Genomic DNA, 22,202 nt, shown 5'->3' with positions numbered 1-22,202 from the left:
TTTTGATATTTATTGGGTGTTTTTTATGCACAAGGTCGCATTGAAATACACACCTAAAAAATATGTCAGGCCCTGATTGGTGTGGCTCAGTGTATTGAGTGTTGGCCTCAGTGCTCGGTGGATTGAGTGTGGCTCAGTGGATTGAGTGCTGAACCGAAAGGTCACTGGCTCGATACTCTGCCAGGGCACATGCCTGAGTTTCAGGCCAGGTCAGTTGGGGGCATGCGAGAGGCAACCAACTGATGTTTCTCTCACACATCAATGCCTCTCTCTCTCCCTCTCTTTGCTCCTTCCTTCCCCTTTCTCTGAAAATAAGTAAATAAAATCTTTAAAAAAGTATGTTAGATGCTACCTCTGACCTTATGGAGCTTACCATCTAGAGGTGAGGTTAGAGTCACTACCTATCCCCACACACAGTGTAACCAAATGCATGATTTGAGGTATTTACAATAGAATTTTGCAATATTGTTAAAAGAAGGCTTTTCCACCCAATATTTAAATTCACAAATATCCCATTGAATCATCTCTCATCTGAAACTCTCCATTTTCAGGGTGCTCAAAAATTATAAATTATATGCATTTTGGAAAGTGAATTTAAAATTGAAACTAACCTATATCATTCAAGACTATAAAAGGGTGTTTGAAACATGTTTTTTGCAGGTGTAACCTGTATTAACTTATATTTCACAGTTGTACTAAAATCTTTTCCTAAAGAATCAGTAAACTATCCAGTGCTTTTCTAAATAAGTTTTTTTTAAAATCTTGGAATTTTTATGGTTGATTTCATTTGTTTAATTTATGCATCTAAATTGTATTTTCTGAAATGCAGTTAAAAGAATGGCAAACTTCTTTGCGTTGAAGAACTTCACTGCACTTTCAGATCTGCATCCAAATATGGCAAATCTGGTAGGCTTCGATGATGTAATGGTTTCATTGTTCTGTAATGAAATTTTATGTGGTAATATGTTATATCAACATTGATTCTTTTGACACATGCTTTTATAATTGACAAGTATGTAGGTACTCATGGCATTTGTATAATTATTTTATATTAAGGATCCCTGAATATTTTTGTATTTATGCCAGCTAAATGAAAACTCATTTTTCTTTTCTCTACAGAGGAGGAGATTGTAGATATGACTAGTGATTTTTCAAACTGGTCCAAAGTTTATTTGTATTATTTAAATTAAATATTTAATAACCATTCAAATTTATCTTTGTAAAGTTAAAATGTTTTTGTTCAGCAGTATTCTCTAATCAAATTGTTCAAGTTACAGACTTAAATACTTGTAATTATGCTGCTTTTATGACACAAAGGTACACAACAGGTGTATTTCTGAAGTGATTACATGAAATTTTATTTTAAGGGGAAGGGTTGTGGGGGAATTCAATAATTTCAAGTATAACAAGACTTTTATTTATTTAAAAGAAATCTAGATAGACTCATCTTATAAGGTGAAGAACTTACTGTATAGAAGTTATAGTCACTTACTTTTCCCGCTTCTGCATGATCTGCTGTTTACATTTGGCATTTGCAAATCAGATTTCTTAAAATAGGATAAATTTACATGTAACTACAATAGTTTGTGATTAAAGATTTATTACTGTGAAAAATAATTATTGCTGTTATAGTTTTTCTTGAACAGTAAACTATTTGTTGATTGCCTCTTCAGTAAGAAACTTTTACTCAATATTTTTATTAGTTGTGTTTTCCCAACAAAATTCAGTGAGATTGGTGAGCATATGGAATTTAAGAAATAATAACAGTGTATCTCAATCAGGGATGTCAAACTCATTTTCACTGGGGGCCACATCAGCCTCACAGTTGTCTTCAGAGGTCCGGATGTAATTTCAAGTCCTTAACAATTAAGGAGTAGTTATATTTATACAGTCCTAAAATTATTTTGGCCCTTTGAAGGCAACTGCAAGGCTGATGTGGCCTCCGGTGAAAATGTGTTTGACACCTCTGGTCTAAATGTAATAACACTAACTAATAGCTCAGCTAGGATATAGCAATTTAAAAAACTTGAATGTATTTTAAATGTAATAGATTATTATAAGGTTAAAGCAGTTGCTAGATTAATAAATTTAGGTTTAGCCTTTCAGAAAAAAAGGTAATTATTTTTACTTCTCAAAGCACTTTTTAACATTTAATTTTTATTTGGTGGTCACTATAAAGACAACATTAAAAATTTGAGATGTTAATATCTTTAAAGTTTAAGATCTAGGACTTTAGAGCTTACATTTATTAGCAGTAATATACAAGTTCTTTGCAATTTAATTTACATTACTGTCCAGCATGCTTGGATTAAGAAGCTAAGAAATTTTATGTGGATTGTTAGAAAACTATATATAAAAGAAAGCTTTGAAAATTGTGGCAAATTAAAGTGCATTATACATGTGCTTTGAATAAATTCAGTGAGGATTGATATAATAGAACAGTTACCATGCTTTTTCTAGTGACTGATAATAAAGTAGATCCCTTGCTGGTGTAGCTTAGTGGACTGAGTGTGGGCTGCGAATCAAAGGGTCGCCAGTTTGATTCTCAGTCAGGGCAGGCCAGTTCTCCAGTAGTGGGTATTCGAGAGGCAACCACACATCGATATTTCTCTCTCTTTCTCCTTCCCTTCCCCTCTCTCTAAAAATAAATAAATAAAATCTTTTTTTTAATTTTTATTTATTTATCTTTAGAAGGGAAGGGAAGGAGAGGAGAGAAATATCAATGTATGGTTGCTTCTGGTGCATCCCCTGCTGGGAACTGGCCCCTGCTAGGAACTGGCCTGCAACCCAGGCATGTGCCCTGACAGGGAATCGAACTGCGATCTTTTGGTTCCCAGGCCCGTGCTCAATCCACTGAGCTACGCCAGCCAGGGCAAATAAAACCTTTAAAAAAAAGAAAAACAGTAGAAATATACAAAGCATTAAATGATGCTTTATATTTGTAATAGCAGTTACTATTACTTTGTACTATTTTTTGTGGAATTGATGATTTATGAAGTTATTTTAGATGTTTTTCTGGAATAAATACATTTAAATGGTCCCTTGTCGAAAATGTTTGTTAGAGCCAGTAAAATATAAAGGGACAAGTTCATGAAATTAAATTTATCATCTACATCTGTGTTTAATATGTCTTCTATAACCTTTTTGTTTTTTTCAGAAAATAATCGGTATAGTTATTGGGAAAACAGATGTCAAAGGCTTTCCAGACAGAAAAAGCTAAGTTCTATTTAAGTCTTTGCTTCATTCATCACTTGTGGCTTGTGACTACAACCAAGTGTATTTAAGTGATTAAATTTCTCATGCCTGTTTAAGTCCTGAAGAGCAATGGCCATGTTCTCTATTGTATGGTAAAGTACTTAATTTAAGGCTATATGTGTGAGGACATTAAAATCATTTTAAATTATTTTATTTGATGTTTCTCAAACAGTTTTAAAGACTTGTATGTGCAATGCGAAAACAGCTAGTTTAATTTGTTAACTCATTAATGTGTATTTATTAAGTACTTCTGTATAAGCCCTGCATAAAGATAGCAGAGGGCAACTGTATGTACTCTCATATCATCCTCGGATATCATAATGTGTGAGAGAATGGACTTAGAGCTAGATCGACTGAGCTCACTTAGTCACTAAGTGATATGAAATTGTCCTCACTTAGTCACTGAGTGATCTGAAGTCTGTCCTAAGTACAGCTGTGAAATCAGGATAAATAGAAGTTGTGTGAGAATGAAATGACTGTAGTCAGGTCATTTCAGTTAACAAGAACTCCATGTTAACTGTCACTTTCAGCCTAAGAGATGTAGGTACACAGGTAAAACTCAAATAAGAGAAAGTGCTAAGGAGGAAGGTTTTCGAGCAGGGATATGTCATGGTAGTGTCAAGGGAGAGATCTGGCAACAGTATCTACATATTTACTCAAACAACCAGACAATGCAGTGAAAAAAATTCTTCTTTCATATGTGGAAGATACGGTTAATTTTAGCTTTAGTGGTTCTTATTTGAGTTGCTCAAACAGTGCAGGAGTTTGGGGACTATGGAAACATAATCCAAGACTAAAATTGAATTTTCAAAATCAACTCACCTTCAAACTATTGTAGTTAACATGAAAAGATACAAGATAGAATGTCAAATCTAGCAAGTCACTACTTTTAGCTTTAAAAGTGTCAAAGATGTCTATAAAAGGTTGCAGTGTAAGTGCTTTTATACAGCGTGAGGGGATCAGAGCTCTAGTTAGCCATCTAATAATTTTGGCAGAAGAAAACATTAATTTTGCTTGAATCATCTGAGTAATTGTGAGTGTATCATGGTATAGTTACAGGTACCTTTATTTTTATTTTGTTTCATGTAATATTCTGTTAAATAACAAAGGTGTCATCTCCCACTTACACTCATTTGTCTTCACTTTACTTCATTATAATTAATTAGATCAGGAGTACCATTTGAATAATTTGAGAAAGTCAGTATGCCTGTTTTATAAATTCTAAAAGGGGTAACTTAAAATACATAAATAACCAAAAAAGACCCTGAATAGCCACAGCAATCTTGAGAAAGAAGAACAAAGTTGGAAGTATCACAATACCTGATACCAAACAATACTACAAGTCCACTGTAATCAAAACAGGCTAGTACTGGCACAAAAGAGACACATAGATCATGGAATAGAATAGAGAGCCCAGAAATAAACCCATTTCACTATGGTCACTTAATATTTGACAAAGGGGGCATGAACATATAATAGAGTAAAAATAGTCTCTTCAATAAATAGTGCTAGGAGAACCATAATGGTGCATGCAAAAAACAGTGAAACTAGACCACCAACTTTCACCATACACCAGAGTAAACTCAAAATGGACAAAAGGCTTAAATATAGGCCATGATACCATAAAAATCCTAGAGGAAAACAGTAAAATTTCAAATATCCCATGCAGCAATATTTTTACAATACATCTCCTCGAGCAAGGGAAATAAAGGAAAAAAAACCAAACAGGACTACATCAAATTAAAAAGCTTCTGCATGGATAAAGAAATCATCAAAAAGAAAGGAAACTGACTGTATGGGATTACAAAGATACATAGGACAAGTGTTTAGTGTCCAAAATATATAAAGAAGTAACACTACTCAACACCAGGAAGACAAATAATCCAATAAAAAATGGGCAGAGGTTCTGAATAGACACTTCTCCAAGGAAGACATACAGATGGCCCATAGACATATGAAAAAATGCTCAGAATTGCTATCCATAAGAGAGATGCAAATTAAAGCCACAATGAGATATCACCTCACACCTGTCAGAATGGCTATCAAAATAAATTAACAAACAAGTGCTGGAGAGGTTGTGGAGAAAAGGGAACCCTAGTGCATTGTTTGGTGGGAATGCAGACTGGTACAGCCATTGTGGAAAACAATGTGGAATTTCCTCAAAATATTAAAAATGGAACTGCCTTATTATGCAACAGTTCCACTGCTGAGAATATACCCTAAGAATCCCGAAACACCAATTCAAAAGAACCTCTGCATCCCGATGTTCATAACAGCACTATTTATAATAGCCAAGTGCTGGAAACAGTGTAAGTGCCCATCACTAGATGAATGGATTAAAAAACTGTGGTTCAGCCCTGGCTGGTGTAGCTCGGTGGATTGAGCACGGGCCTGCGAACCAGAGGATTGCGGTTCAATTCCCAGTCAGGGCACATGCCTGGGTTGCAAGCCAGTTCCCTGCAGGCCAGCTCCCAGCAGGGGACGCATTAGAGGCAACCATACATTGATGTTTCTCTTCCTTTCTCCTTCTCCTCTAAAGATAAATAAATAAATAAATATTTTTAAAAAAAACCCAAAACTGTGGTTCAGCTACACAATGGAGTGAATACTATGCAGCAGAAAGAAAGAGGAAAGAATTCCTACCTTTTGCGACAACAAGGATGGAACTGGAGACTATTACCCTAAGTGAAATAAGCCAGGTGGTGAAAGACAAATACCATATTATATCACTTATAAAAGGAATTTAATCAACAAAATAAGCTAATGAGCAAAACAGAACCAGACACATGGAAACAAGGAACAGACTGACAGCTGCTGGAGGAAAGGGGGAAGCAGGGAATGGTGAAAAGAAGGGGAAGGGAGTAATCAGAGAACATGTGTGAATGACCTATGGGCATGGGCAGTGGAAGGGGATGGACTGTGGGAGCAGGGTTGGGGTGGGATGGAGGAGAGCAAAGGGGAAAATACTGGGACAACTGTAATAGAATAAACAAGAATAAAATTTAAAAATACATGAATTAGAAAAAAGTCAATATTTAAATATTAGTGAAAATTACAACAATGAGATAACATTTTCACTTATCAGATGGTGAGAGTAGAGGACCAATTTTGTGGTGTTTGACCCCTTTTTATGATTATATGTACAGCATTCCTTTTTTGGAAAAAATGTGCTTCTTGTTTTTTTTTTATTTTATTTTCATTAAAAACTCAAGCAGTACAGAAAGTCTAGAGTTGAAAAGTAAAATTCTTCATTTAACACCCAACTCTTCCCATCCCAGTCCCTGCTCTAAAAATAATAATTACAGTTTTCTAGAAAAATAATAATTATACAATAATTATTATATAATAATTATATAATTTATATACGTATGTTAAGCTGTGTTACTTTAAAAAATTGTATTTTATTGATTATACTATTTCAGTTGTCCCAATGTTCCCCTCTTTGCTTTCCTCCACCCAGCACCCCCTACTCCATCAAGCAGTACCCACACCATTGTTCAAGTCCATGGGTCATGCGTAGATTCTTTGGCTACTCCATTTCCTATGCTGTATTTTAGATCCCCAGGGCTATTCTGCAACTACCTATTTGCACTTCTTAATTCCCTCATCTCTTCACCCATTCCCCCATAACCCCTTCACATCTAGCAACCATCAAAATGTTCTATGTATCCATGATTCTGTCTCTGTTCTTGTTTGCTTAGTTTGTTTTTTAGACTCAATTGTTATAGATATGTATTTATTGCCATTTTACTGTTCATAGTTTTGATTTTTTTAAGTCCCTTTGACATTTCATATAACAATGGTTTGGATTATGAAGTCCTATAGTTTTTTCTTGTCTAGGAAGCTCCTTATCTGCCCTTCCATTCTAAATATCTTTGCTGCGTAGAGCAATCTTGACTTTAAAAATTTCTTGCCAATCCTTTCTAGTCTACAAAGTTTCTTTTGAGAAATCAGCTGACAATATTATGGGAATTCCCCTGTAGGTAACTAACTTCTTTTCTCTTGCTGCTTTTAAGATTCTCTCTTTATCTTTAACCTTTGGTATTTTAATTATGACGTGTCTTGGAATGGGCCTCTTTGCATCTATCTTGTTTGGGACTCAGTGCTTCCTGGACTTGCATGTCTATTTCCTTCACCAAATTAGGGAAGTTTTCTTTCATTATTTTTTCAAATAGATTTTCAATTTCTTGCTCTTCCTCTTCTCCCTCTGGCACCCCTGTGATGCAAATGTTGAATCCCTTGAAGTTGTCCCAGAGGCTGCTTACACCATTCTCATTTTTTTGGATTCTTTTTTCTTCTTGTTGTTCCCATTACTTGGTTTTTTGTTTTGTTTTTTACCTCCTTATGTTCTCAATCATTGATTTTATTCTTGACTTCATCCACTCTGGTATTGATTCCCTGTAAATTGTTCTTTGTTTTTATTAGTGTATCCTTCATTTATGACTGGATCTTTTTCATGCTGTTGAAGTCCTCATTAAGTTCCTTGAGCATCTTATAACCAGTGTTTTGAACTCTGCATCTGATAGATTGCTTATCATCATATTGTTTAATTCTTTTCTTTTAATTTTTATTTATTTTTAGAGAAGGAAAGAGAGGGAGAGAAACATCAATGTGTGGTTGCCTCTCACATGGCCCCCACTGGGGACCTGGCCTGCAACCCAGGCATGTGCCTTGACTGGGAATCAAACCTGAAACCCTCTGGTTCGCAGGCCTGCGCTCAGTCCACTGAGCTATACCAGCCAGGTTGTTTAGTTCTTTTTCAGGAGTTTTAATCTATTCTTTCATTTGGGCCTTTCTTTGTCTCCTCTATTGGCAGCCTCCTTGTGTTTGTTTCTATGTATTAGGTAGAGCTGCGTCAACTCCATGTCCTTATAGTGTGGCCTAATGTAGTAGGTGTCCTATAGAGTCAAGTGGCACAGCCTTTCCTATCACCCAAGCTGGGTACTTGTGTTCATGAACTAAAGGGGGGGAATGGTGGGGGAGGGGTGTGCAGGGTGGAAGGGAATGAAGGGGGGAAATAGAACAAATATAATGGCATAATCAATAAAATAAAAATATATATTAAAAAGAAGACAGTAACAGTAAGAAAGAAATGGAGGCTTTATGCTAATATCTGGAGGGTTGTAAACTATATGCCATTTTTTTCAAATATACAAGTAACTTGGGAAAGGGGACAGAGGGAGTAATAATGAAGTGATTATCTACTTTGTCAGGTCTGAAATCCATAAAAGCAAGCATAAATTATTACAGACCTTTTATCTGAAATAATATTTTATATCATGTTTTTGAATATTTTATTATAATAATATTTGTTCAGAAATAATAAAATACTTCATTTAAAAAAATAAAAGCATTGATTTTTCCTTAGATATTGGATCAGAAAGGTACACTTTCAGTTTTACCATTCGTGACTCACCAACCCATTTTGTAAATGCAACATCATGGGGCAACGGAGATTATATCAGATCACTTTCTGACAGCTTTCGGGTTGGCGAGTGTGGTAAGTTGGCATTGATTCTTAAACTGTTGTTGCTATAGTATTATTCCTTTGGTACCTTTGTGGTAACTGCACTGAAGCAGTCAGAATGCAATAGAGTAGTCCCCCTTATACACAGGGGAGAAGTTCCAAGACCCACAATGGATGGATGCCTGAAACTGCAGATACTACCAAATCATAGTTTACACACACACACACACACACACACACACACACTATATATATATGTGTATATATATATATAGTTTTGTTCTATAAAATTTAATTTGTAAATTAGGCATAGTAGGAGATCAACAATAACAAAGTAGAACAATTACAAAAATTTATTTCTGTAACTTTTCATTAAATATTTTTGGACTGAAACTTGGGAAAGTGAAACCATGGATAAGGGGACTTACTGTAAAGCACAATTCTCAAGAACCTTATAAAAAAAGTCAAAATTTAATAGCAACATATAAGCATTCAGCATTATTACCTGAAACATACAATATAATCACATATTTTTACTAGGTAGCTTTATATCTTTGGTTTATTTCATACTTCAGTTTATATCAATCTCTATTGTTGCTATAATCAACATAATAGGGGTGTTAAATATATTTTGATAAAAGCAGATATTTGAATTTTAATGGATTTTAAGAAACTCTACTTTTAGTCTCAAATACCAAATCTTTTGCATTCTCTCCCCACCCCAATATCCCTCTGAAGTGCAGTGTAGTTTAACAAAAACAAGGATTTTGAGAGCAGATAGATCCTAGTTCCAACATTTATTACAGAAGGTGGCTTTGAGAAAATTTCTTAATCTTCTTTGGCCTCAACTACAAATTAATACCCTATGAATTAGTTCCCTATAGATTCTAGTGAATGTTAAATGAGATAGTGTGTCTGGTATAAAGTATAGAACTTAGCCCTGGCTGGTGTGGCTCAGTGGATTGAGTGCCAGCCTGTGAACCAAAAGGTCACAGATTTGATTCCCAGTTAGGGCACATGCGTAGGTTGCAAGCCAGGTCCCCAATGGCGCATTGATGTTTCTCTCCCTCTCTTTCTCCTTCCTTTCCCCTCTCTCTAAAAATAAATAAATAAGAATGTAAGGAAATTTATTTTTAAAAAGTATAGAACTTAGTCACTCAATAGATGACATATCTAGCCTTATGCTAGGACCAAGGAAGCACATATACCAGCTTTCTATCATGGTAGAAAAAAGAAGGTAAAGAGTAATACAGGTAATTAAACCTCCCCTCTCCAATACTGCAGTATGAAGCAAGCTATTACCCATACCAGTTACTTAGCACCTAATCATATTTTGCCTTATATTATTAATTTCCATAGTTATATTAGTACCTCTCCAACTGAATAATAAAGTAATTGAACATATGGATTTGAAGGCAGAAAACTTTGCAGAGTTTACAGGGCCCAGTACAGTTAGAAACATTCCTTGGATAAATGCCAGAACATTAGTTATATAGAGCTAAAGATATATTTTGGTGTTAAAATATGTTATATGTTGATGGTGGTTGTGAGGATGAATAGGATAAGGGATTTTAAAAGCATGAAGTCCATGATTATAAATCTAACTAGGACTTTAGTGTGGTAGAGTGAAAAGATTACAGAATTTTAAATCAAAACAATTCTAATTCCAGCTCTACAACTTTCTAGATACAAAATCTCAAGAAAGTTGTTTAACCTCTGTGAGCTTCAAATGATTGTGTGAATAATTAGCAAAATAGAGTGCAAAAAGGTCTAACATAGGCCATAAGGAAGTAGAAACCCTGACATGAGCTTATTAAGTTGTGGAACTCCAGTTGGGACCCAGATTTTGCATTGCTCTTTTTACCCCACCACTGTTATTTTCCGAGGGCAACTGTGAATTGGGTGAAGATCAATTAAGTGTTTGCAAAAAGGCATCTTGTAATCAAATCAAATATAGATAGGCATCTTATCCTCAAATGAAATATTCAGTGTAACTAATCAATAAAACAATATTAAGGTGGGTTATATGTTGGGATTTAAACACAAAGCAAAAAATAAAAATGTCATCAAGGGTCAAATTGATCGTCATACTCCAGGATTCTGTTTCTCATAGTGACACAAGAAAATGAGTGGGAGGGATATATGACACCAACTCAGAATTAGAAATAACGTTTATTTATCCCATTACTTTTTTGGTAATAGCATCACACTTTTCCCTCTGTTTTAGTGATAATTGAAAATCCCCTGATCCAAAGAAAGGAATTAGAAAGAGAAGAAAAATTCAGCCCTGCAACTCCTAGGTAAATATCTAGCACCAGCTTTGTTCTAAAATGATTGTTACTAATATGCTTTTGTGTGTCAAATTAGCAGAGAGCTTACTAAAGGTATATACTTCAGTTTGAACACTAGGACTTTAATTCTTCCTCACATTGTTTTTTTATTATGAGATAATTTATTTTGATATAGGATCATATGTAAAAATGGCTTTGTTTTTAGTACTTTGATTCTCATTCTTTTTTAAAATATATTTTATTGATTATGCCATTACAGTTGTCCCATTTCCCTCCCTTCACTCCCCTCCACCCTGCACACCCCTCCCCCCACATTCCCCCACTCTAGTTCATGTCCATGTGTCACAAATTCTTTAGCTTCTACATTTCCCACACTACTCTTGCCCACCCCCTGTCTATTATCTACCTACCGTCTGTGCTAGTTATTCTCTGTACCTTCTTCCCCCTTCTCCTCCTCCCACTCCCCTGTTGCTAACCCTCCATGTGATCTCTATTTCTATGGTTCTGCTCCTGATCTAGCTGTCTGCTTACTTTGCTTTTGTTTTCAGTGTGGTTGTTAATAACTGTGAATTTGCTGTCCTTTCACTGTTCATATTTTTTATCTTCTTTTTCTTAGATAAGTCCCTTTAACATTTCATATAATAAGAGCTTGGTGATGATGAACTCCTTGAACTTGACCTTATCTGAGAAGCACTTTATCTGCCCTTCCATTCTAAATGAAAGCTTTGCTGGATAGAGCAGTCTTGGATGTAGGTCTTTGGATTTCATGACTTGGAATACTTCTTTGCAGCCCCTTCTTGCCTGTAAGGTCTCTTTTGAGAAATCCACTGACAGTCTGATGGGAACTCCTTTGTAAGTGACTGTCCCATTATCTCTTGCTGCTTCTAGAATTCTCTCCATTATTTTAATCTTGGTTAATGTAATTATGATGTGCCTTGGTGTGTTCCTCTTTGGGTCTACCTTCTTTGGGACTCTGAGCTTCCTGAACTTCCTGGAAGTCTGTTTCCTTTGCCAGATTGGGGAAGTTCTCCTTTATTATTTGTTCAAATAAGTTTTCCACTTGTTGCTCTTCCTTTTCCTCTTCTGGTACCCCTATAATTCAGATGTTGGAACGTTTAAAGACGTCCTGGAGGTTCCTAAGCCTCTCCTCATTTTTTGAATTCTTGTTTCTTCATTCTTTTCTGTTTGGTCATTTTTTTTTCTTCCTTCTGGTCCACTCCCTTGATTTGAGTCCCAGTTTCCTTTCCATCATTATTGGTTCCCTGTGCATTTTGCTTCATTTCACTTAGTGTAGCCTTCATTTTTTCACCTAATTTGCAACTAAAATCAAACAGTTTTGTGAGCATCCTGATCACTAGTGTTTTGAACTGTGCATCTGATAGGTTGGCGATCTCTTTGTCACTTAGAAGTATTGGCTCTGGGGCTTTGACCTGTTCTGCTTGAGCCATAATGTCTTGGTCTGTTTACGCCTGTTACGTATGAGGGGTGGAGGCTTAGGTGTTCACCAGGGGGGTCTACCCAGTTGCTGGGTTGTGACTGGGAGTGGGGTCATAGAGGGAGCAATGCACTCTCTCTTGGATTTCGGTCCCCTCTGCCACTTCCCGCAAGCAAATTGAGCCCTTCTGGTGCTGGTTCCCAGGTGGGTGGGCTTGTGTATATTCTAGGACCCTGTGGGTCTCCCCAACGAACTCTCCTGTGGGGCTGGGTGCCTCTCCCAGCACCTCAACCCCCAAAAGTTTTTCCAATCATTGCCTTTAGGCTTTATTTCCCGTCACTGGAGCCCTTTGTTGCGTGGTCTCTCTCACTGGCTGTTTTTAAACCTGCCTGGTTTATCTGTGTGTGAATGTGTGTCTGTGGTCAGCTAGCTGCCTCGCGCGCCTCACTGGGTTTGCCCCTTTTCTCCCTGAGCCCACATCTGCAAACCACCGCCTCTTCCTGCCGGGACCCCTCTCTGCTGGCCGCTGGCTCCGCCCCCTTACCAGTCTCCATGAGTGGTTCATTGTTGTCGGACTTTGGTACAGTTCAATTTTCTGTCTGTTTTGGTTGTGTTCTTGTTTCTAAATGTTTGTTGTCCTTACATTTGGTTGTGCAAGAAGGTACAGTATTTCCACCTATGCCTCCATCTTGGCCGAAGTCCTGATTCTCATTCTTTTTTTAAAAATATATATTTTATTGATTATGCCATTGCATTTGTTCTATTTCCCCTTTCATTCCTCTTCACCCTGCACACCCCTCCCCCATCATTCCCCCCTTTAGTTTATGACCACGTGTCTCAAGTTCTTTAGATTCTATATTTCCTCTACTATTCTTGCCCTCCCCCCTATCTATTTTCTACCTACCATCTATGCTACTTATTTTCTGTACCTTCTCCCCCCTTCTCTTTCTCCCACTTGCATGTTGATAACCCTCCATGTGATCTTCATTTCTATGGTTCACTCCTGATCTAGCTGTGCTCTTAGTTTGCTTTTGTTTTAGGTGTGGTTGTTAATAACTGTGAGTTTGCTGTCCTTTCACTGTTCATCTTTTTTATCTTCTTTTTCTTAGGTAAGTTCCTTTAACATTTCATATAATAAGGGCTTGGTGATCATGAACTCCTTGAATTTGATCTTATCTGAGAAGCACTTTATCTGCCCTTCCATTCTAAATGAAAGCTTTGCTGGATAGAGCAGTCCTGGATGTAGGTCTTTGGTTTTCATGACTTGGAATGCCTCTTTCCAGCCCCTTCTTGCCTGTAAGGTCTCTTTTAAGAAATCCACTGACAGTCTGATGGGAACTCCTTTGTAGGTGACTGTCCCCTTATCTCTTGCTGCTTCTAGAATTCTCTCCATTATTTTAATCTTGGCTAATGTAATGATGATGTGCCTTGGTGTGTTCCTTCTTGGGTCCAACTTCTTTGGGACTCTCTGAGCTTCCTGGATTTCCTAGAAGTCTATTTCCTTTGCCAGAACGGGGAAGTTCTCCTTTATTATTTGTTCAAATAAGTTTTCCACTTGTTGCTCTCCCTCTTCCCCTTCTGGTACCCCTGTAATTCAGATGTTGGAACGTTTAAAGATGTCCTGGAGGTTCCTAAGCCTCTCCTCATTTTTTTGAATTTTTGTTTCTTCATCCTTTTCTGTTTGGTCATTTTTTTTTCTTCCTTGTGGTCCACTTCTTTGATTCGAGTCCTAGTTTCCTTTTATTACTATTGGTTTCCTGTGCATTTCCCTTCATTTCAATTAGTTTAGCCTTCATATGTTCTGTGAGCATCCTGATCACCAGTGTTTTGAACTGTGCATCTGAAAGTTTGGCTGTTTCTTCATTGCTTAGATTTATCGGCCGTGGGGCTCTGAGTTGTTCTTGAGCCATGTTTTGATCTGTTCGTGCCTGTTACATATCCGAAGCGTAGCCTTAGTTGTTTACCAGGGCAGGGCCACCCAGGTCGCTGGTTTGTGATGCTGTATGTGGGGGCCGGGTCAGAGAGGGACAATAGCAGTCCCCTCTGCCGCTTCCCACCGCTGGGGCCTGCTCGGTCCATCTCACTGCTCTCTCCTTCACCAGTTTATCTGTGTGAGAATGTGTGACCACAGTCTACCCTCAGTGGGTCCGCCTGCTACTCCACACCTGGGATCTGCTCAGGGCTGCTGGTGTGCCTGGGTCGTGCGCCCAGGTCAGTCCGGTGGATCTTTCCTGCATGACCCAGCTCTGCTGCTGGCTCTGCTCCTCTTACCAGTTTGGCTGAAGGGTTCGTTGTTGTCAGACTTCCATATAGTTCAATTTTCTGTGGTTTGGCTGTGTTTTTGTTGCTAAAACTTTGTTGTTTTTAAACTTGGTTGTGCAAGAAGGCACAGTGTGTCCACCTATGCCTCCATCTTGGTGGAAGTCACTCCTGATTCTCATTCTTAAATTTACAAATATTTGACTCTAGTCACATTAAAACTGAACAATGAGAAGAAAAGATGAATCTTGAAATTCACATATGTATGTGTTCATATCAAGGTGTAACTCTACTTGCATGCCTTACTACCTTAGATCAGGTTCTCTGGAAGCAGAGCTGGAGGAGAATTTTTGTGCAGATGATTTGTTGAAGGGAGCTCTCAGGTGCAGCCTGTAAGGGTACATGGGGTATGGGGGGAAGCCGAGCAAAGAGGCAGGTTCAGTTGGAGCCCAGTCTCAGCCTGACTCATTTGCTCCTTCTCCTCCTTGAAGTGTCAGCTTGAATGTCACCTCCTTAAACCTTTCCCATCTACTGAGTCTGTAGTAGACCTTACAGTTAATTACTAGGACTTTGCCATGTGCTGTTTCTTATCATCACAACCCCAATTACTTCCTGAGATTATTCAGTTAATTGTCTTGTTTCCTCAGACATGTGAGCTCCACGAGATCTAAGGTTTTTTCTATCTTCTTTAACACTGTGTCCTCCATTCCTAGAACTTAGTTATTCAATAGAATAGGCTCTCAGTATATATTTGTGGAATGAATGACTGGATGAATGAGTAGAGGGAGAGGCATTCTTGAAAAAGGGACAAATATGAAACCTACTGGCCTTTTCCAGAACAGTAAATAGTAGGTTGAACCATATTAACTGATGATGTTTGACTATTTCTTTTTGTCTAAAAATGTCAATTTCATAGCTAGTTGTCTATATGGCTGATGTAGAGCCAGGGCAGAGGAGGAGCAGGAGGAAAAGCTTGATAGAGAAGCAGAAACATTCCAGAGACAGTTTTGCCCATTGTACCAACTTCATTCTTTGATGATGGCTAGCCTCTAAGGTCTGTGAATTGGGAAATAATATACTCGTATTGGTGGGTTAGGAAAATCACTTTGGCTACCTTAGGAGGATACTGTTAGAGGAGGTAGGGTAATATTTTGGGTGAGAAGCGATCCACATACTTAAAGCAGAAGTGGAGGAGGAGCAGGAGAAAGGCCTGCATTAAAGAACGTGAAAGAAACCTCATGACGTGGACTTGGGAGTTGATTAGCTAGAGGGGGAAGCGTGCCTCAATTCAAGTTCAGTTGTTAATATTGTGCATCTATTCCATACTCAGCACCACAGGAGGAAGTGAAGCACAGTCCTTGATTTCAAGTCTGTTCTCAGGGTGGTCAGTATTATAGAGATCCCCAGAGCAAGCTGTATCTTTATAGAGATAACAAATGTGGTCTAATTCCTTTAGAACAAATGTGCTTTTATTCCTTTATTTCACAGAGAAGGGAACTGAAGCTCAGTTTTGAGTAAGGTTAGACAACTAGTATGATTAGCACTCAGGCACAAATTGGTCCTCAAAACATTTTACTTTTTTAATATTTTTATTGATTATATTATTATAGTTTTCCCATTTTTCCCCTCTATTCCTGTTCTGCCCTGACCCCCCAACCCTCCAGCATTTCCCCCACCTTAGTTCACATCCATGGGTTGTACATATAAGTTCTTTGAGTCCTCTGTTTCCCATACCATTTTTTATCTCTCCCCATCTACCTTATGCCTACTACCCATGCTTCTTCTTCCCTGTACCTTTCCCCCCATTCCTCCCTTATCCCTTCCCACTGAAATCCCTCCATATGATGCCCATTTCTCTGATTCTGTTCCTCTTCCGGTTGTTTGCTTAGTTTTTGTTTCTATTATTTTTCTTTTCTTTTAGGTTCATTTGTTGATAGTTGTAAGTTTGGTGTCATTTTACTTTTCATATTTTTATCTTCTTTTTCTTAGATAAGCCCCTTTAACATTTCATATAATAAGGGCTTGGTGATTATGAACACCTTTAACTTGACCTCATCTGAGAAGCACTTTATCTGCCCTTCCATTCTAAATGAAAGCTTTGCTGGATAGAGTAATCTTGGATGTAGGTCCTTGCCTTTCATAGCTTCAAATACTTCTTTCCAGCCCCTTCTTGCCTGCAAGGTCTCTTTTGAGAAATCAGCTGATAGTCTAATGGAAACTCTTTGGTAGGTAACTCTCTCCTTTCATCTTGCTTCTTTTAGGAGTCCCTCTTTATATTTAATCTTGGGTAACTTAATGATAATGTGCCTTGGTGTGTTCCTCTTTGGGTCTAACTTATTTGGAACTCTCTGGGCTTCCTGGACTTCCTGGAAGTCTATTTCCTTCACCAAATTGGGGCAGTTTTCCTTTATTATTTGTTCAAATAAGTTTTCAATTTCTTGGTCTTTCTCTTCTCCTCTGGCATCCCTATAATTCAGATTTTGGAATGTTTCAGGTTGTCCCAGAGGTTTGTAAGAGTCTCTTCAGTTTTTCAAATTCTTATTTCTTAATTTTGTTCTGGATGGATGTTTATTTGTTCCTTTTGTTCCAAATCATTGCTGTGAGTCCTGGTTTCCTTCTGGTCAATGTTGGTTCCCTGAACATTTTGCTTTATTTCACTTTGGGTATCCTTCATTTCTCTTTTCATTTTTTGACCAAGTTCAGTCAGCTTTGTGAGCATTTTGATTACCAGGGCTCTAAATTTGCAATCAGATAGGTTGGCGATCTTGTTCTCACTTAGCTCTCTTTCTGAGGTTTACTCTCTTCTTTCATTTTGGGCCGTATTTCTTTGCCTTGGCACAGCTGATAGGTTGTAAGGGGGCAGGGCCTTAAGTATTCACCCCAGCAGAGCGGCCCTCTTTGCTGACCTGCCTGTGGGGGAGGAGCCAGAGTGGGAATGGTGTGGCTCACCCTGCTGGTCTCTAGTACACTTTTCAACAGACTCTTGTGTGAGACTAGGAGCTTCTTCTACTGCTCCAACCATAGCCCACAGCCACCTCTGAGTCCCCTTAAGTCAGCCCCTCCTGTACAGCCCACCAAACTCAGCAGTCAGCCTTGCTCCCAAGGTCCACTGCACTACTTTTTTTCTGAGTCTGCCTGCACGGTCCAGCGCCTTACTGGTCTGGTTGTTCTGGTTGATTTTTTTCTGTAATCGTTTGTTGTTGGAGTTCCATGAAGTTTGATTTTCTGGCACTTTGGATTGTTTATTGATTTCAGATTGGTTGTTATCCTCCTTTTGGCTGTGCGAGGAAGCAAAGGGTCTCTACCTATGCCTCCATCTTGGCCAGCAGTCCGTTTCTTCTCAAAATATTTTCTTAATGAAAATGTATTTTAGACAAAAATATTTTACTATGTTTTTAAATTTTTCTAAGAATAAATGTAAAAAATTTTCTTAGTATAGTCTAAACTACAACAAAAATAATTTAATTGTGAATCTGGAAATATTTTTATATTAAAAAGTCATTTGATATTAACTTTTTGTGTGTTTTTTTGCAATTTAGTGACTGTAAACTATTGCTCAGTGAAGATCACTCAACAGTAAAAGTTTGTTCCAGTTATGAAGTGGACACCAAGTTACTTTCTTTGATACACTTACCTGTTAAAGAGTCTCAGGATTATTATTCACTGGGTGATATTGTTGCAAATGGACACAGTCTTGATGGGAGAATTATTAATGTACTTGCAGCCGTGAGGTCGGTAAGTCAAAACCCCAAGAAAGCAAAGTTCAGTTTGGTGGTGGAGTTCTGTCACTTAATGTGTGTTTGAAAAGTAGTAACCAGCTGGAGTAAATATTCCTGTCTATCTTTATCCGTAGTGAGTTGAATTAAGAAAATGGTATCACTTCTCATTAATGGGAAAGTAGCACTTTATCTATAAATGAGTAGCAAAATAAAATTGTATTTGAATGTTAAAAGTAACATACATTTATAAATGATCCACTAACTATATGAGAGCCCTTCATACTTTGGTTAAACAAAGATGCAATAGATCCCTGGCTGGTGTGGCTCAGTGGATTGAGTGCTGGCCTGAGAACCAAAGGGTTGCAGGTTCATTTCCCCATGCCTGAGTTGTAGGCCAGGGGCTAATGGGAGGCAACCATACATTGATGTTTCTTTCCCTCTCATTCTCCTCTCCCTTCTCCTCTCTCTAAAAAATAAGTAAATAAAATCTTTAGAAAAAGAAAAAGAAACAAAGATGCAAATGGAAAGGGTAAATTAAATGGAAAGGGTAAATTCATTGAAAAAGAAAAAGAAACAAAGATGCAAATGGAAAGGGTAAATTCATTGACTTGAAGATTTCCATGAAGTTACTTAAAGGGGTGTAAGTTGTATAGATCAAGGAGTCAATTCTGTGCCTGTTCTCAGAGCTGCCCTGAGGTGGGGGAGGCGGTGAGAATACCCGCTGTACTGTAGAAGGGGCCTGACCACGTACTGCACAGTGTCATGTGGTGAAAAACAGGGAAGGACAACACTCCATGGAGCTCTGGGGGTGTTTTACCATTTGTTGCATTAGCATCTCTCTCTTTCTTACTTATTGCCCCAAGTTTTGAACTACATTGGACAGACTAGAGCCATTAGGCAGAGACTAAGAGATAGACCTCAAAATTAAAGTTTCACAAAATAAAGTACACAAAGAAAATTAAAGGGGCAAGACAAGTTCCTCAATGTATGAAATGATGGTAGTCAAAAGGCAAAAAAAAAACACCTTAAAAAACAAAAAAAACCCGAAATTGACTTAGGTATTTGTAGTTAATGTTGTAACTAATTGCTAATTGCTTTTCTGTGTTAAATAACTGACCAGTAAGAGTGTCAGCTATACCCGATGACAGGCCCTAGGTGGCAGATGTGTGTCTGCTTTGTTCATCAATCTGGTTCCAGCCGAGCACAGTGCCAGCCCTACAGTGGGGACTCAGTATAATTGAGGAGGAGGCACAAACACCCTACATGGCAATCATGAAAAATAGGAGAAATCATTTTCTTGGAAATTTAGTTTTTCTTACTTAAAGGCAGGATAAAATCTCTCAGTTTTCCTGCAATCCTAAATGATGTCATATTACAGTGTAGCCAAAATTTTCTAACACTCAGTATGAGTGTAAGCAAAACCATGTACCAGCTTTTTCCATACCTCCCCACCCCTGCCACCTCCACCCCATGGGTCTAGTACCTTCTTCCATGGGATTATATTACTTCTTTTTTCACTGCCTTTCTCCTCCCATTTTGCTTCCATCCCTCTTGTTTCCTTTCTTCATGTCTTTAGTTAACCTGCTCTCCCTTCTTACCTCTGCTTAGGTCTCTTTACTTTAAAACTCCTTTTTGTATAATTGTCTTATGTACTGTGATATGGCAGGCCTCTCTCCTACTCTGGCTGTCCTTTCCTCCAACTCTCTTTCTAGATGCCACTCTTCTGCTGGTAGCTATGAGTCTTTCTTTAGCAACTTCCCATGGAGCTCAGCCCTGCTAATAGATACAGTGGTGACAGTGACATAGGGGGCAGCCAGCTGATTGTCTGTGCTTGGGCTGTTGCTATGTAGCTGTCAGAGGTGCCTGCTATTCCATGCGAGAACCCCTGCAGGCACAGAAGGGCCAGTGAGTTCACCTTCATTGCTATGATCCTCTTACCCCGCAGTGTGGATTGAATCAGGTCATGTCAAAGCATTTTCCCATACATCCCTCATTTGGTCCTCACCTTATTCTTACAAAAGAGGTATTAATATTCATATTTGCACTAGAAAGATGAGGACAGTGAGGCTCAGCGAGACTGAATTCATCCAGTCCCATGAAGTCAGTGCTGGGCTCTGTACTAAGCTGTGGGGATATACAATTGTTGAAAATGTACTTTCAACCTCAGTGAGTCCACATAGATACCACCATGGACTTGTCATGGAACATTGTTCTAATATGTTGAAAAGACCTCACAGTCTTAAAATATGTATTTTTGTACTTCTTTTCAATCAACCTGTAAATAACATCACCTAAATATACCTAGTTTAAGATAGAAGATGCTTTTGAATCATCAAATATATATTAGTGATTCTTGCTATTTTGATATTTCTCATTTGGTGTTTAAAGAATAAATGTCTGAGTATTTATATCAATAAATGTTTAGATACATCTACAACTGTAGGTGAGGAGTAACAATTTCCTTCAATTTCTAAGGTTGGAGAGCCAAAATACTTTACAACTTCAGACCGAAGAAAAGGCCAGAGGTGTGAAGTTAAACTCTATGATGAGATGGAGTCTTCTTTTGCAATGATATGGTAACCTCCCATGTTTGTCCCAAACTGTGAAATCCCTGTTATTATCACCAAGACAGAACATTTTCATTTTATCAGAAATGTGATGGATTTATTATCAGGAGAGGAGTAATGATTGGAGGGAAATGATATTTAAAAAATAAAATTTGCTGTCTTGTATTTTGAATTGTTACAGACTATGTTATAAGACTGCCTTCAAATGAGCCCTGGCTGGTGTGGCTCAATGGATTGAGTGCTGGCCTGGGAACCAACGGGTCCCCAGTTTGCTCCCCAGTCAGAGCACATGCCTAGGTTGCAGGCCAGGTCCCTAGTAGAGAGTGTGTGAGAGGCAACCACACATTGATATTTCTCTTCCTCTCTTCCTCCCTTCCCCTCTAAAAATAAATAAACAAAATCTCAAAATAAATAAATAAATAAATAAAAAGACTGCCTTAAAATGAGATCTTTAGCTGACATGGGATTGCTTAGGTCAGAGGTCTCAAAATCATTTTCACCAGGTGCCACATCAGCCTTGCGGTTGCCTTCAAAGGGCTGAATGTAATTTCATGACTGTATAATTGTAACTATTCCTTAACTAGGGCCAAGGAACTCAGCCAAGCTGAATAAAAGAAGGTGGAGGACCAGATTTGGTCTGTGGGCCTTGTGTTTATCACCTCTGGCTTAGGTGGACTCACTGTAACTTCTGTATTAGTGTATTTTCTTTTGTTAAAAATGTGATTTATTAGATCCCATTGATAATGAACATACCAGACTTTCCATGATTCCTGGATAGTACCTTGGAGCCAGGCCATGCAAAGATGATAGAAAAGCAAGTGTTGTCACAGGCTGGGCTCTGTGGGGCTCCTGGTGTGTCGGCTGTGGGGCGGGGCTACATTCTGAAGTACTGTAGGGTACTACATGGCATTGTTTGGACTCCAGTTACCTGGGTACCAAAGAAGGCACTTAATTTGAAATGACCCTTTAATCCATCAAGTTCCCTGAGCAGTGAATCCATTGTGGGGGCCCTTGCTTAATAGTCTGAAAGAGTGACTTTAGTCTTTAGACTTGTAGTGACTTAGTTGCAAGTAGCTTCAAGTGATCTGAGTGATGGGAAAAGAAAGAATAGAAGGGGCAGAAGTTCTCAGAGATTAATGGTATTGGAGGAATGTTTGCTCACGTAATGATAAATGCTCTGTGAGGTAGTGTAGCCCTGCAAATTCAGGA

The 22,202-nt window shown here is 38.1% G+C and overlaps 1 protein-coding gene across 1 annotated transcript in view; it reads left to right on the top strand.

Annotated features, from left to right (window-relative positions):
* The window catches only part of MEIOB (meiosis specific with OB-fold), a 45,008-nt gene that overhangs the window by 6,532 nt on the left and 16,274 nt on the right, over positions 1 to 22,202 (top strand). Inside the window, exons 2-7 of the mRNA XM_037157362.2 lie at positions 830 to 906; positions 3,158 to 3,215; positions 8,624 to 8,755; positions 10,950 to 11,022; positions 18,247 to 18,442; positions 20,902 to 21,002. Of these exons, the coding sequence (XP_037013257.1) occupies positions 838 to 906; positions 3,158 to 3,215; positions 8,624 to 8,755; positions 10,950 to 11,022; positions 18,247 to 18,442; positions 20,902 to 21,002 (629 nt within the window). The 5' untranslated portion in view covers positions 830 to 837. The remainder of the gene's footprint in view (positions 1 to 829; positions 907 to 3,157; positions 3,216 to 8,623; positions 8,756 to 10,949; positions 11,023 to 18,246; positions 18,443 to 20,901; positions 21,003 to 22,202) is intronic.

This window comes from Artibeus jamaicensis, unplaced genomic scaffold, assembly GCF_021234435.1.
Source record: "Artibeus jamaicensis isolate MK-2021 breed Jamaican fruit bat unplaced genomic scaffold, CSHL_Jam_final contig_700, whole genome shotgun sequence".
Taxonomy (NCBI): Eukaryota; Metazoa; Chordata; class Mammalia; order Chiroptera; family Phyllostomidae; genus Artibeus; species Artibeus jamaicensis.
This window is presented reverse-complemented; position numbering and strand designations above follow the sequence as displayed.